Source organism: Artemia franciscana, chromosome 20, assembly GCF_032884065.1.
Source record: "Artemia franciscana chromosome 20, ASM3288406v1, whole genome shotgun sequence".
Lineage (NCBI taxonomy): Eukaryota > Metazoa > Arthropoda > Branchiopoda > Anostraca > Artemiidae > Artemia > Artemia franciscana.
Window position 1 is genome coordinate 14,295,357 of NC_088882.1, and position 16,030 is coordinate 14,311,386.

Genomic DNA, 16,030 nt, shown 5'->3' on the forward strand with positions numbered 1-16,030 from the left:
AATGCGTCATATTTTTTCCAAAAATATGCTTTTTGTGTCATCTCAGATTCCATAATAATAATCAGATTCCTACAAGTAATATCGTATTTAATTTTAAAATCTTTATATACAGTTTTGAATATATCATCTTTTCCGAATCAGTTCAAAAAGGAGTAAACTTAACCTTATCCTATTATTTTTGGATCGCGACGTTTTTATGACGTCATGAAAGAAATAGGGACATTCGATTAAATTAATGTTACACACTATGAAGTTGTGTCAGGGCGGCCACCAAGGCAAGTTAACATTTATAAAAGTTCTAGGGACAATCAATTCCGACAGTAAATTAAAAAATTACGTATGAAGTCATGAATTTATGTAATCGGCTAAGGTTTAGTTGACACCTTCGAAAATGGAAAAATACAAGACCACAGTAAGTGCGTTTGAGCTTTTTAGTTTGCGAGCAAATGGCTTGTTCCAGACTTGGATTCAGTCGAGAAGAGATTCTTAAAAATGAAGTGTAACGCCTGAACAAGCTTATTTTCCTTTTAACTGCTTTGTGCCTACTTTTCTTCTCTTGTACGGTATGTCACTTTGACACGGCAATCAGAACTTGGTTTCTAGATTAAACAGTTCCAACTATCTGTCTATCAACTTTTCTGGGGTTCATTGTGCCCTCATTGAAACTTATTGAACCAACAATACTACTAAGCCGTCTTCCTGTAGTTAAAACCTACTTCTAATGGACCTACAGACAGAGGAAAAATGTAAGCTAAAATCAATCGCATATTTGTACTAAAAATTACAGATAAATATCAGATATATAAGTACTAAACAACTTGGTAACCTCTCATACTCAGACCCCTTTCCCCAGAAATTCAAGTATATTCGACCCTCGTTATATCTAGGGGTCATTGGTCTCTTCTTCGTTCTCCTTGTACCAGGTCGTAAAATTTTTCTGCATATCGGAAGGAATTCCCCAGTTGTGCACGGTTTCCGAGGTACGAGAGACCAGCTGCTTTGCATGGATCAGGAAGTCTGTCGTGTCGAGAAGTAGACTGCTCCTGAGTTTCGTTTTTGTATTGAAGTTCTGCAGCTGCACTGGAATGCGGGAGATCACACAGATTTAGTATGAAAAAGGACAGCTCTTCGAACTTTGGTTTGCCTTGAGCATCTTTCGTATTCAATAACGTCTTCCAGAAGATCAAAGGAGACATTTCAGTTTTCATGGTTCTAATAATCTCATCTCTGTGCTCACTCACCAAGATTCACTGAGTCTCTATTACATTCCTTGACCTTTCTACTTCATCTTTATGTTTCCCAAGTGAGCTACTGAACCGACCAGTCAGTCCCACTAAAGTGTCAACTCTTCCGCTCAAAGCAGTCACTGGGTCTAAACAAGCCAGAGCTTTTAAAGTGGTATCGGAATGATCAATTCTTTTCCTCATTTGCGTGATAACTTCTACAAGAAAGTTCAGGCAGTTCAACCTAAACTGTATGAGATCATTCGAGGGTATCACATCATTGTATTTCATCAAGTGTATTTCGGTATTTTGACCACAAGAAATCTCGGAGATTTCCTTGAAACAGACTGAGATCATAGGTATGACAAAAGGATCGTCATTCTCTAAGATGCCATTTATGATAAAAGACTTCTTGATATACTTCAAGGTTCCTCTTGAGCTGGGAAGGAGTTTTTGAATGCGAGTGTCACTACTCTGGAACTCCAAATTCAAGCAATTGATCTTGTTGAGCGGAAATGCAAGGAAATGGAAGTATGCCTTAGTCAAGGGGTCCTTCAAGTAAGATAAGATTTTGGCAGCTTTATCTCGTGAACTCTTGTTCCCAGCTGCATCTCCAAGACCTTGATTGGTGAAAATCATCACAAGGGCATTCCATTGCTCAAAAACATGAGAAATTGCTTGTTTCATCGAAAACCACCGAGTATTTGATATTTGAAGCATCCGGTGTACCTTGAATTCTGCGAATTGTTGAATTTCCTTTAGCTCAACAATATGTTTGGGGCTGTTAGAAACATAAATGATCAAATCTCTGAGCATAGGCTCAAGGCCTTCTGGCAGTCGCTTACTTGCATGACTAGCAACTAGGGCAAGAGAATGATTGGTACATCCAAGAACGGACAGCTCAGGTTGTACATCATCTTCAACTTCCAGAATTCTTAAGAATTCATCTTTGATTGCTTGAGTATCGGGGTGTATGTACTTGCACAATAATCCCTAAGGATTTGACAGTTCCTCTATCTGTTGTTTTATCAGCGACCAAAGAGTAAAAGGTTTTGCTAAGGTCGTGAGAAAGTCTGCTCATTTCATATGGGGCATGAACATTCATCACGATCCCTGTGATCTTCGTCCGTTTCATCTGTGCACTCTTAAGGACTGCAGAGTCTGGTGCAGATGCATTCAAAACAGGGATAAGCGTATTACCTTTAATGGTAGGTGTGTCTTCTGAGGCAAACCATGCTGATAAGCGGATTTCTGCATTAGTTACATCAATGTCTTTCTGCCTAACAGACATCAGCACACTGGGTGTATATGCAGCTCCTGCTTCTTTGCACCTATCGATGTGAGTGTTTGATTTATTATACCTCAAAATATTCTTCTTTGACCCTTTCAAATCCGACGGCAGAAGTTGTACTACAGCTGGTCTTTATTGTTCGGCGCTCTGGTTAAAAAATGGCTGAGCTCCTTGTCATCCTCCCAAGCCTTAACGAAACCTCGTTTCAGTTTCTTCTTGGTTTTTCTTCCTATTTTCCTGGCTTAAACTGTTTCTGTCTCACTATCGCTGCTTCCACTGTCACTCCACACAAGCATTAGCCGGTTCCTTATAACCAACTTGCACATCCTTTTTTTTGCTTTTTTTTACTAGTCGTACATGTGATTATGGTGGCTACACCTCCACTACTTTCAGACATTTTACTTTCTGAGTAGTTGTCACTCAGTTCTAGATTGTCGGTAACCATCTTTCCCCTTTTCTTGGTTTTCTTCACTGTCTTCAAACCTCCACTATTTTCAGGCTCACTGTCGGTACCACTGCTCAGCTAATATGTACGCTTGGACGTAATGTTGCTTTCTGTCAAGTTTTTAGTATCAAGAACAGATCTCTGCTTGCTTTTCCCTGACATCACCACTGCAGGACCACCAAAAAGATTGTTGTTTTTAAGCAAAACTGTCTCTCGGTTTCTTAGACTGGTTTTATTAGCACTATGCTCACCAATCATTTTGTCTCAAGTGCTAGGAACATCAATGTCAATTCTCTTGTCACTTGACAGCTGCTTGCTTTCTTCACTTGTTCTTCCCTGTCTTTCATTGCACTCCATTCCTTCTTCCTTTTTCTTTTTTTTGGGAAAAAGTCCAGTTTCTGACTTTGAGCCCGTTTTTTTTCGGTAAATTCTTGGTTTCTTCCATACTACAAGCCAATCAATTTCAATTTTCAGGGGAATATATCTGCAAAGTAAACCAAAATCTTTAATACCCTTCTATTGCAGCATCAATACTTTCAGACTATACATAGCTTGATTAGTATATATTATCGTCTACTAGTTGAGCAACCACAGACAGACAAACTATTAAGTTAGATCACACAGAGGTTGTAAAAATCATCAACAATTACCTTCCCATATCTCATTTGTGGGAAGCAAATCATATCATAATCACAACTAGTGTCTCTAAATTTTAGATTATTTCAGAACATGCTTGAACATTAACACTCAGCCTAACTTCAAATAGGCGTTTGTACCATTTTTATTCAAGTAGAAACAGCGCCAACAAATTAACACTATACCTTAAAACCAAGATTAAAGATTGTATTGCCTAAACTCATTGACTGGCTCTCACAGACACTCAGAAATACTATGATTTTAACAAAAATTTAGTAGAAACAGACCAGAAAATCAATACTGTATATTAAAATCAAGAGGAAATACTATATTGCCAAAACTCCTTGCTCTGCTCTCACAGATAATACTGTGTTAGTTTTTGGAGTTCCTAGTCCTTACTTATCATTTAATGTGTTACTTATTACACATTATCTGGTCAGATTACTTCATGATCTACTAGAGCATTTAGAAATTTCGGAGGCCCTTGCTGATATAATAATTTCTGATTTCGTGAAAGCTTTCGATCTCCTTGACCCCGAGACTGTTATCAATGAAGCCCCTGCCCTGGAGATCTCACAGTTTCTGCTGTGCATCATCGCAAGTTTCCTTTATGGTCGTCAACAGTGCGTACAACTTAAAAACGGGGAAGCATCCAACTTCCAAGACATCACATGTGGAGCAGCCCAAGGAAGCAAGCTAAGTCCCATCTTATTTGTTATTGTAATCAACCGACTGATGAGACAACATAAACAAAGGTACAAGTTCACAGACGACTGTTCAATAAGTCTACTACGATTCCTTTCACAAACACACGACCAACTCGAGCCCCTGGTTGCAGAGCTTCGGGATCAAGCTGATCAAGTGAAGCTCCAGCTAAGTCTTGAGAAAAGCTGTGTGTTGCGTGTCAACTTCCTAAGGAAGAAGAGCATTGACGAACCTGCACCTCTCCAAACAAAGAAATCAGTTAAAATACTCGGCATCACACGAAGTGACGATCTTAGGTTCGGAGATCACATCAACTAGATCACAGCAAAAGCAGCTGGTCTTCTAAAATCGTGCGTACAACTTGAAAACGGGGAAGCATCCAACTTCCAAGACATCACATGTGGAGCAGCCCAAGGAAGCAAGCTAGGTCCCATCTTATTTGTTATTGTAATCAACCGACTGATGAGACAACATAGACAAAGGTACAAGTTCACAGACGACTGTTCAATAAGTCTACTACGATTCCTTTCACAAACACACGACCAACTCGAGCCCCTGGTTGCAGAGCTTCGGGATCAAGCTGATCAAGTGAAGCTCCAGCTAAGTCTTGAGAAAAGCTGTGTGTTGCGTGTCAACTTCCTAAAGAAGAAGAGCATTGACGAACCTGCACCTCTCCAAACAAAGAAATCAGTTAAAATACTCGGCATCACACTAAGTGACGATCTTAGGTTCGGAGATTACATCAACCAGATCACAGCAAAAGCAGCTGGTCTTCTGAAATCCTTTGCAAATCTCAAAAGGTTTAGAATGACAGAACAACTTCTTTCGTGGTACAAAACTTATGTAATGCCCATAGTCATGTACGGCTGTCCTGTCTGGCACCCATCGCTCACAGAGAAAGACAGAAGTCAGCTTGAGACAATTCAGACAAGAGCCTGCAAAATAATTCTTGGATCAAATTACAAAAACTACGAAGAAAGCTTGAGCGAACTCAGGCTCCCAACCCTGGATGAAAGGAGGCACGAAACACTGATGAAGTTTGGAGCTTACATCCTGAAGTCCCCAACGCACTGAGATATCCTGCCTCAGTTTACTTCAGTGACTCATGCACACAAGACGAGGGTGGCAACTTTTAAAGAGGGAAAAGAACTGTTAGAATGCCCGCCTACACACTCAACGACAAGATTTTTAAACTCCTTCGTTCCATACTTCGTGAAGCACTACAACGACAATATCCTCAAATCGAAGTGATAGCTCATCATGTGTATTCTTTATGTTGCGTCTTTTTGCGTTTTTCTATTTATTTATTTTTTGTTTGACGATACCCATGTTATTGCATTGTGATAAAGGGAAAGAATAAACATTATTATTATTATTACTTATTTAAAAATAAGCAATTTACAAGTTAATAATAAATAAGTTCGTCTACTCATTTGTGCTATCTTTTGCAGTAGAATCTATGCAGCAGGGCAGAATTCTTATTTGGCTGAAAAAAAAAAACTATTGGATGCTGACTGGCTCATTACAAATGTTAATTTGAGGTTTGTATGCTAATATATTTTTTTTTTCTATTTGTAAGTTTTTTTTCTGCATCAAAAGCCTTTATAGAATTTGTATATGAAAGCTCAGGATTAATAAGTTTAAGTGCTTAAGCACGAACCTTTTATATATGTTATGCGCATATTTGCTGAAGAAATTAATATTGCTGCTTTTGTGTTATGAAGAAGCAAGCCAAGGTTCTCACTAAAACTGGGTTCTTGGTACCAAGGTTATAGCTTCCATGATTGAAACCCAAAATAATCTGAAGTTGGTATAGTAGCTTGTGAATTTCAGCGCCGCAGATAATCCAATAATTAAAAGTAGTGTTTTGACAGTGTAATCCCTACATAAATGTAAGGGCCTCCTTTTGCTCCTTGTAAATGCTATGACAATTTTGTGATTGGGTTCCTGAAGTCTCCGAAAATTTTCTTCCCATCTGTACTTTTCGCTTAAATTTAAATTTGCAACCTGAAAAATGGTTTTACGTAATGATGGCTCCCTTCATTTTGCCGAGAAATGTTTTTTATTTATTTTTGTAGCAGAAAATGTTTTTTTCACATTCTTACCGACATAAAAAAGTGTGAAGGTAAAGGCACCATCAAAAAAATTTACCAGGAAAGGAGATAAAAGGTGATGCTAAAAACTTATTTTTATTTACGTTTAAATGGGAACATTGTGTTTTATGTAGTCATTTTTTTTTGTATTTATTATACAGTTGATGGGAAACAAACTGCAAGTAAGGAAAGACTCATGCTAATAGTGACAGAAAAAGAAGTTTAGATTACAATGTACACGATTACCCTGGAAATGAGAGGTAGATTTGCCGGCATTATCTTCTTCTTCTTATGTTTATGAGGTCTGTGGATCAGTATGATGTTCATTCACCTCTTAGACATTACAGGAATACCTTCACTAATTATTGAAAGCTTTTGGCAATATTCCAATAAAAAAATCTGCCGGTGGATGACAAGCAATATGCTGCTAGTAATAATGGGGTCTTTTCAGGATTGATATCATCAACCTATAAATAATAGCTTCTAATTCATGTGACAGGGAGCAATTGATGAGAGCATCAAAAGTTAATGGGATCTTTAATTGATGGCAGTAATTCCTCAGTCTCCTGGAATCATTATCTCCTGGGATGCAATCAAATAGAACATGTTGAGCGTTTTCCAACATCTGACAGCAATTTCTACATAGTGGGGTGTGGTGGATTCCCCATTTAAAAAGATCAGCGTTAAGTAAAATCGTTCCAGTTTTTAACTTATAGTATATCATATTAAAATCCTTAGACTTAAAAGGAGGGTACAAAAATCGCTGGTAAGTAATATTGGTTCTAGCTCTAACAACATCTCTGTAATTCTTTGTCCTCAAATTTCTTGCCCGAGGGATCTCAGCAGCCTTATTTGCCAAACTATCTGCCATTTCATTATATTTGATTTCTTTATGACTAGGAATGTGAAGAAATGCAATACCACATCCCATCGAGAATAGATATCCAATCTTTTGGCGTATATTTTTCAGGTCATAATCATCAGCTAGATAATTTATCTGGTTGAGAAGATGAATTGATGAAAGGGAATCTGACCGGAACAAGACATTTCTTGAAGAGGTCCCAAGCTCACTTAAAGCATCTAATGCAAGTCGAACTGCAAATAATTCCGCCGAAAGTACTGATGAATTAATTGGAAGGGGGGCAAAAATATTCAGGTTCAGATCAGGGATACAGGCAGCTGCCCCATCTTTAGAATCTTTAACAGAATCATCAGTGTAAACATGCATATAATTGGGAAAATTGGTATTTACATAATTTTAAAAAAATATCTTGACTTCCTTGACTGAATAGCAGGATTTATTCTTATTTAGCATACTCATGTGACACTCAATATGGGCTATCTCCCATGGTGGAGAATCCACAAAGGGAAAAGTATCAATCCCCTGAGAAGGCCACTTTGGAAACCCCTTTACAAAAAGATTCCAGGAAGATGATACAAAAATCATAGAGGGTGGGTTATGAAAGATTTTCTGGTATACATAATGTTGATCACCGTATGCTTGTATTCTGGTGAAATATCTTCTTCTCTGAAGCAAAGCTCTTTCTTGCAAAGAGGTGATCCCCGACAGGTTTCTCATTTTAATTATTGGAGTATGCTTATGAAATCCCATAGCAATACGGATTGCAGAATTTTGCAATGACTCCAGCATGTTAAAAATTCGTGGCGAGCTATTAGCAAAAAATTGAATGCCATATTCCATTTTTGCTCTTATATAAACTTTAAAAAAATCTATCATTGTTTTAGGTGATGAACCCCATTTAGAGTTAGCAAGTCGTTTAAGAAGGGGCAGTTTCTAGATTATATTCTTCTTGAGTGATTTGATGTGATCATGCCATCTTAGTTTGGAATCAAAAACAATTCCCAATAACTTCACTGAAGATTCATTGTTTATAGTGGAGTTATTCACAACTATATTTGGTATGGTTGAATGTCTTTGTCTGGTAAATAGGATTACTTTGGTTTGGAAGTGGAGACAGACAAACCTAAGGCTTCTGAGAAGCAAGAGATTATGTGGATATCTTGTTGGAGATCTTTCACTAAATCAGTGACGTTTCTGCCTGATTTCCACATTACTAGGTCATCTGCATAGAGCCCAAATGATGCATGTTTTAATTGGAACTCATATATATATAGATTAAACAGTAGAGGACTACGGGTGGCTCCCTGGGGTAAGCCTTCTTTAATAGGGTGATTGTGGCTCCTACAATTACCAATTTGGGCAACAAATGTTCTGTTATTTAGAAAATCGTAGATCAGGTTAACAATGCCAATAGGAAAGTCAAGATTCATTAATACCTCCAGCAATTTCTGGTGAACGACATTACCATAGGCATCAGCCCAATCAAAAGTATGTCGATGGTTGAATAGCCTTGGTTAAATGAGTTGGATACATCATTTTCAAGCTAGCAACATTGTCCAGTGAGCAATGCCCTTTTCTGAATCCTGTTTGTTCAGGGAGGTAGAGGTTGTTAACTCCTACAAACCTTTCAATCCTATTTGAAATCAGTTGTTCCAGGATTTTTCCTTGTGTTGTTAACATTGAAATTGGCCTGTAGGATTTAATATTGTTTGAAGGCTGACCAGGCTTAAGAATGGGATTGACTATAGCTATTTTCCAAGATTTAGGAATTTTATGATGGGCCCATATATGATTGTAAATGTGCAAAAGTGCATATTTAAATAAATCTGGCGTTTTTGTAATCCAATTTATATGGATGTCATCGTGTCCAGGAGTTGATTTTGGATTGCTAAGGCTGATGGCTTGCTTCATCTCTTCAAACAGGAAGGGTTGTTCAAGAGAAAGTTTATGTGAGCAGGATTTTGGCAGAACACAAAAGGGAGGTCGTCTTAGGGACTCTTATGATGTCTTTTTTATAATGCTCTGCAAACAGTTCTGTTTTTTCTTTGTCACTAAGAATATATCTGTTATTAACACATATATCATATTTCCTATCATCACTGGGTTTATTATAACCATTCAGTTGGCTGATATAATGGTGGACTTTTGTTAAGGCTGTTTGGGAGTCAATCTGGGAGCAAAACCTATCCCATACTATCTTCTTTGAGTTTCTGCATATTCTTTTGAGCTTTGCTATTGCATGTTTATACTCAAGATGTGTGGTAGGTGAGGGATGTTTCTGGAAATGCTTTCTGGTTGTTTTTTTCTAGTTTGTTTTGCTAATTCACAGTCATCATCCCACCATGTCTTAGGCAGCCTCTTAAGATTTAGCTTTTTCTTATTGCAATATTTTGGAATGGCAGCATCAGCAGCAGCAACCAGCCATGATGATAATTTCTCAACTTTTTTTTTATCTATATCTAGTAGGTTATATACCTCTGAGTAATCAAAAGATACAAGTATATTTTGGAAAAGTGGCCAGGTTTTATATCTTGGAAAAGTGGCCTAACTTGGTTTGAAAAATAGTCATAAATGGAATTTCAAAAATCAGGCTCTTTCAGCTGAAAATGAGGCAGAACCAGTTAAAATAAAAGTTTGATATTATTTGCTCTGATTTTTGGAACTAAAGATATTAGAAGTCCACAACAATGCGAGATTTTTTTTTACAACATACTGTTCAGAGAAAAACAATCTTAAATCTGAGTTAAATAGTCTTTCACCGTGTCAACAATATTTTCAGACTTTTGTTCCTAAGTTCGCCAAAAATAACAAATATGTCTTGTGTTTGCTTAACATGCTCCTTGTTCATTTGTCACTTCCTAGTCCCTTAAACGTGTTTCCGCATAGCCCCAAGCATATTTTGAATTATTTTTTTTTTCGTAGCACGGCGAAAGCTATAGGAAGCCGAAATAGTGACCATCCTTCAGGGAAGTCAGTATTTGATACACTCCATAAGGCAGCTAACAAGGTTAGTTTTTTTTTTCTCTATTTTGTCGTTTTTTAAACCATGCATGGTTAATAGTAAGTAAAGACACTGATTGTCAATAGTAAATTAAATAATGTAATTCAAATTTTAAAACAGCGTATGTGACTGTTCATTGTAAAGGACCCTTGTAAACAAGAATCAAGACTTTCAAAAAGCAAAAGTTTAAAAACAATTTATGCTTCAAAAGCAAATATGTTTATGCACATCCTAATGATATAAAATTGATCCAGTTTAAACTCCCGAATCAAAAGGCTTTTAGCATAGAAAGTGTGGACCAAGTTTGAAAATAGTGGAAAAACACCAAAAGAGTGGTATTACTATAGTAGAAATCATACCTTCAACAGCAAAATACTGGAGAGCCTCAAAACAGAGGTTTCTACCCCCTTTATATAAAGGTAAAACATTTCTTAATTACAAGCCATTCATGCAAAGAGCTACTCCTTTCAGTAGTAAACCCATTTCTAATAACTTCTAGTAATTAAACATTTCTAATGATAATTATGTTCAATGTTTTTCTAGTCGCTGTTATTTCTAAACCGCAGTGCAAGGCTTTGTGAAAATCTTCCTGTTTGCTTAATTTCAGAAAGAGAAGCTTCCCTTAACAGGATCTAAAATATGTGCTTCTAAATTATCAATTAACAAAAGTATCTAATGTATTGTGCTTATGTTCAATCTAAATATAATTCTCTTGGAAAATTTGTCATTTTTTTCATCGTAATATACATGAAATGCTTTGCCGCTTACTTTCCGAAGGGTAGAATTCTGAAAATTTTTTCTTTAGTGATTTAATGCAGAAATTAATAGTTTTAAATATGATAATCTGGTTGCCAATATTTTCTTGTAATGAAATAAGGTTGTAGCTCAGCATCAACGGGTCATCCGAGTACGAAAGTATGCTGATGCGCCAGAAATTGATGCAAAATCCTCTGGTAAAATTTTCATTGATTTGTAAAATTTTCATTATCTTTAGTAACTTATTTCTAGTCTAATGGCCAACATACTTAAGAAACTCCTCTACCACACTATCAGCACCTGGGCCCTGTTATTTATTTTTTTTTATTCCTCCTAGCATTGTCATTGATTCCTCTTCACAAAATAAATCTTTCTTCCCATCCAAAGTGTCACAAGATTTCTCATTCTCATCTTTATCTTTTCCTGTGGCTTTATCCCCATTTAGTACATTCTCAAAATGTTCTGCCCATCTCTCTTTAACTCTTTTCTTATCTCTTATTGTGGCCCCATTCCTATCTTTTAACTGAGACGAGTCAGGATTGACTATTTCCTCTTTATTTATTAATATGCCTGTGCAATATTTTACTACTACGTTGGGTAGCCTTATCTTTCTGATCTTTAGGTATTTTATGCATAGTCTCCATTTCACACTTCTTTATTTCATGTTTCAATGCTTTCTCCAATTTCTTTAAATTCTCTTATTTTAATGTTAATTTAAAAACTTTTTCCACTAAAATAAGTTTTTCTAAGAAAAATCAGCAGAAATGAAGTCAAATTATCTTCCACGCGTAAAACCTTCACAAATCATTATGAATAAATAAATGAAACTCAAAACGAACATAAATTATATCAAATATTTGAGTCAAACTAAAAAAGAGCAGAAATTAACGTGTGTTGGGCTGATAACCCCCATGCCTACTCAAAACCATAAAAAAATTTGCGTTTTGCTGAAAATAAAAAAGCTTATGATCATGTATTGTCAGTGTAATTGTCATTTACTGACATTTATTCCTTAAAGTTGTACTAATTTTTTATTTAAGAAAGTAAAACGTGAAAACATTTTGAAATAAAAAAAAGAGTAAAAGAAAGTAAAACGCGAACATCTCAAAATTTTGAGATTTCCATTTTGTTTTTTGTAGTTGAAAGGTCGTGAAATTATTTCTTTGAGGTTGAGATCCTCAGACCCAGCAGCCCTCAGGGAAAGGGTTGTAAGTTATGCCATGGTGGCATATAAGGTTTCTATAGAAAACTCCAACGTAGAAACTTCATAAAGGGCTAATTCAATTGGAAATTGAGAGGGTTGGTGCCCTTTTTAATACTTGGAAGGAATTGGAGGGCAAATCCCTCCCCCCACGGCAATTATTTTTCCAAACACTTCTGATCAAAATTTTGATATACACATTTTGTTCTACGTGTTGAAAGGCCCGGAAATGATGTCTTTGAGAATGACGACCTCCTTCTCCCCCATAGCCCTCAATAGCAACGAAGACCGGACTGCCAAGCTATATCAGATAAACACAACTAAGATACAACATGGATTTTTTTTTTCAAGACAGTAGAATTTGTCGTGAAGAAAGAAGACTGTGGACTGTCTTGAAAAATCATTTCCCTATTGTTTCTAAGTCGTGTTTGTTTCCCATAGCCCTTAGGACAAAGGGTGTAAGCTATATCCTTGGAGTATTTAATATTTCTATAGAAAGTATTTTAGTAGAAATTTCAAAAAGGGCTGGGCTCGTTTGAGTGGAAATTGAGAGGAGTAGTACCCTTTTTATTAGTCAAAAGTGATCGGAGCGCAAATAACTCCCCTATCATTTCCCCGAACACTTCCGATCAAAATTTTTAGATGGCAATTTTGTTCAAATTAGTTGAACGTCCGGAAATTGTTTCTTTGAGAATGACAACCCCCCCCCCAGTCATCCCTCAGGGTAAGCGTAGTAAGAAATGCCCTTGGGGCTTATAAGTTTTACATAGAAAGCAAACTCGTATAAACTTTGTAGGGGGCTCATTTGATTGGTAATAAGAAGCTCTACTGCCCTTTTTAAGAGTCAAAGCGATTGGAGGATACCTATCCCTCCCCGTCCTACACGCTCATACGTTGCATTGTCTCGACATGCATCTAATAGAAATTTTGAGATAGCCGTTCTATTTAAAATAGTCCAAACATCATATCAAAAAGATTTTGGAGTTAAAATATAAACCAGGGCTTGGAAGCAAGGATCTATAAATTATAGTCGGAGGCATTTAAGGTCTTTATGGAAGGGATGGTTCTATAAACTTTAGACGAAACTGATTTGGCTTAAAATTGGAAGCTCTAATTCCCTTTTAAAGGTCAAAGTGCTGAAGGGCAGCTAGGTCCTCTCCCCCCCCCCCCCGACTACCTCTTCACCAAACAAATCCGATTTAAATTGTGAGATAGCGATTTTGCTCAAAATAGTACAATGAAATCTAACAATGCCTATAGGGTTGACACAACCCCCCAGTGCTCTGATAATAGGATTGCAATTTATGCCCTGGGGATGTATGAGTTTTTTATGGAATGTGTGTTCGTATAAAGTTTAGATGGGGTTCATTTGATTTAAAATTGGAATCGGGCTTTGATCGCTTCATTAGGGTCGATGATCCCATACTAACTTATCACAATACGGTTACTTGTCCATGGTGGAACCCGTAAGAAGTACTTCGCATATTTATAGTATTTAGACCGCAATTCTTTATTATCTTCGTTTTGGAATATCCTCCAAAAGGGACTTAAATACAGATAATGGAATAGTGCCAATGCATTGTACAGCTGGGCCAAAATCCGCCGATCAAACTGGCGCTTATAAACTACAACACTGCTTTACGCTAAAGAGATCCGTTTCTGCAGATGACTGCAAAAGGCGACGCGTTTCGAGCATAGACCGACCAATAGAGATCCCCAAATAAACTGTGTTTTCGGCAAGCCGAACAGTAGTACCACCTAGCCTAACATCAACAGCAGACCCTTGCTTAGCATTAAACAACATCACTTCTGATTTCTCTTCATTAAATTGAAGGCCTGTTTTTCCATATTCTACTTGAAATTGAATAAAATTCTCCTCTAAACCGCGGAGGATGTGACTCAGATTAAGTAGATCGTCTGCATAGCTTATTAGCAATAGATCAATCCCTCTCAGAATGTATGTCAGATTTGACTTAGATTGCGGGTTGACGATGCTGTTGTTATATGCGGTAGGTGATGTCAATGTACCCTGCCTTACACCTTTTTTAACTGGAAGCACCGGGTTATTTGTCAGGTTTAGTGTTGTCGGTAGCTTAAGCTCAGCTTTTAAATTTTGATACATATCATATGAAGGGTGATGTGTTAGGTTATTGTCAGGTTAAACCAGGTTATTTGTCAGGTTTAATGTTGTCGATAGCTTAAGCTCAGCTTTTAAATTTTGATACATATCATATAAAGGGTTTAACAACACCTGCTAGGCCCATATCTAAAATAATCTGCTTATGAATTAGTGAATTTAAGGCCTGTCCAACATCTTCCGTAGTGAGAGCTATGCTCTCACCGCTTTTCTCAACATCGATCAAGGCCGAAACAAGAGCAGAAAGAGCGTGGCCACAGCCTAGACTAGGCTGAAAACCGAATTGATGGTCTGGAACTGTGTATTTTGACCGCAGTTCGTCAACAATAAGTGCCTGAAATAACTCACAAGAAACTGTAGCCATAGCCATAGGCCGGAATGACGAGCATTGGCAAAGTGGCTTTCCCTTTTTAGGCACATGTGATAGTATTCCTATTGAAAAAGAATCAGGCACTATACCCAGTTTAAAAATCATTTGAAAAAGAAGGACAAGGTTCTCAAGGAACATATCACTGCAAAATAGCGGGTGCTGAATTGATATACTATCACAACCACGTGATTTCTTTTTTTTTTTAGTTTTCTAATAGCAGTACGGATAGAACACCTCGTAATTATAATACACGGACTGTTTTCTTCTCGCTTACGTGAGAAGAAATCATCCAGTTTCACACCGAGACTTTTTTATAGCCGGATATCAGGAGCCATAAATTCATTTTCTGTAATGCTGAACCCAATCATCTCGATATATTGAGGTCATTGTTACATGAGACCTTTCTTTAAACAATGAAGACGAAAGTTTATTGGGTAGGTAAGGACAGCCTGAGATGAAGAACGAATATTTGCACTATGGTGAGTGAAAGTTATTTCGCAAAATTACGTTTACTATGAATTCGAAGCTTATTCACCCAACCGTGTTACTAATCTTCCAACTATTACTTTAACTGTAATAACTTGTTAGGTTTAGAGTATTATGGGGAAAAAAGTGGCAATAGGGTGTACACGCGAATTACTCACGTTCTGCAGATTAACATTTGCAAACCAGCCTGGTACTTCGGCACCAGGCCACACCCGTCTAGACAGTACAGCTGACTGTTCAGCGAGAGCTAATGCGTGCACAAGCTCACTACAATAAATATTAACCGAATCCGTGATTGCGCCGGATATTTCTTTGAACATCACAAGTCGACTGAAATGAACTCATAGACGCACGTTTCCTATCACAAACAAAATAAGGACGCTTCTGGAGCCTTTCAGGAGGAGGCGAATCCCTAACATTTAAATCAATATTGAAAAGCAACGGAAAAAGGTCTGACGTAAAGTTTGAATCAGAAACGAGAACCTCACTCGTTGTAACTGATAGAGTGTGCAAAACATGATCTAGGTTTGACACACTTCTCGAATTACGAATATATGAAAAGTTCTTATTCTTAGACACGAGTATAAACTCTTCACCTAACATAACGAATAACATATTAGCACGATTAGAACTTGCACGGTTGTTGCCGCTCAGGTTTTCAAGATCACGGTTAAAGTCACCTGTTATCAGAAACAAAAGTCCATTACTTTTTTGTTTTATCAGTACACTTCGATAGCCTTGCAATACTTATGGCGAACAGTCTATCTGATCGATCATAATGATAGTCTGTAGAGAGGTACGCGTTCACGATAACCATATCTTGG

At 37.2% G+C, this 16,030-nt stretch overlaps 2 protein-coding genes across 2 annotated transcripts; both read left to right on the top strand.

The window, feature by feature from the left end:
• Positions 1 to 2,531: 2,531 nt before the first annotated feature.
• Positions 2,532 to 4,618, top strand: LOC136039993 (uncharacterized). Its single transcript, XM_065724057.1, has 2 exons — positions 2,532 to 2,562; positions 3,957 to 4,618. Exons 1-2 carry the CDS (start codon positions 2,532 to 2,534, stop codon positions 4,616 to 4,618), a joined length of 693 nt encoding a protein of 230 aa, XP_065580129.1.
• A 144-nt stretch (positions 4,619 to 4,762) lies between these two features.
• Positions 4,763 to 5,374, top strand: LOC136039994 (uncharacterized). Its single transcript, XM_065724058.1, has one exon. It carries the CDS (start codon positions 4,763 to 4,765, stop codon positions 5,372 to 5,374), a length of 612 nt encoding a protein of 203 aa, XP_065580130.1.
• Positions 5,375 to 16,030: the final 10,656 nt, after the last annotated feature.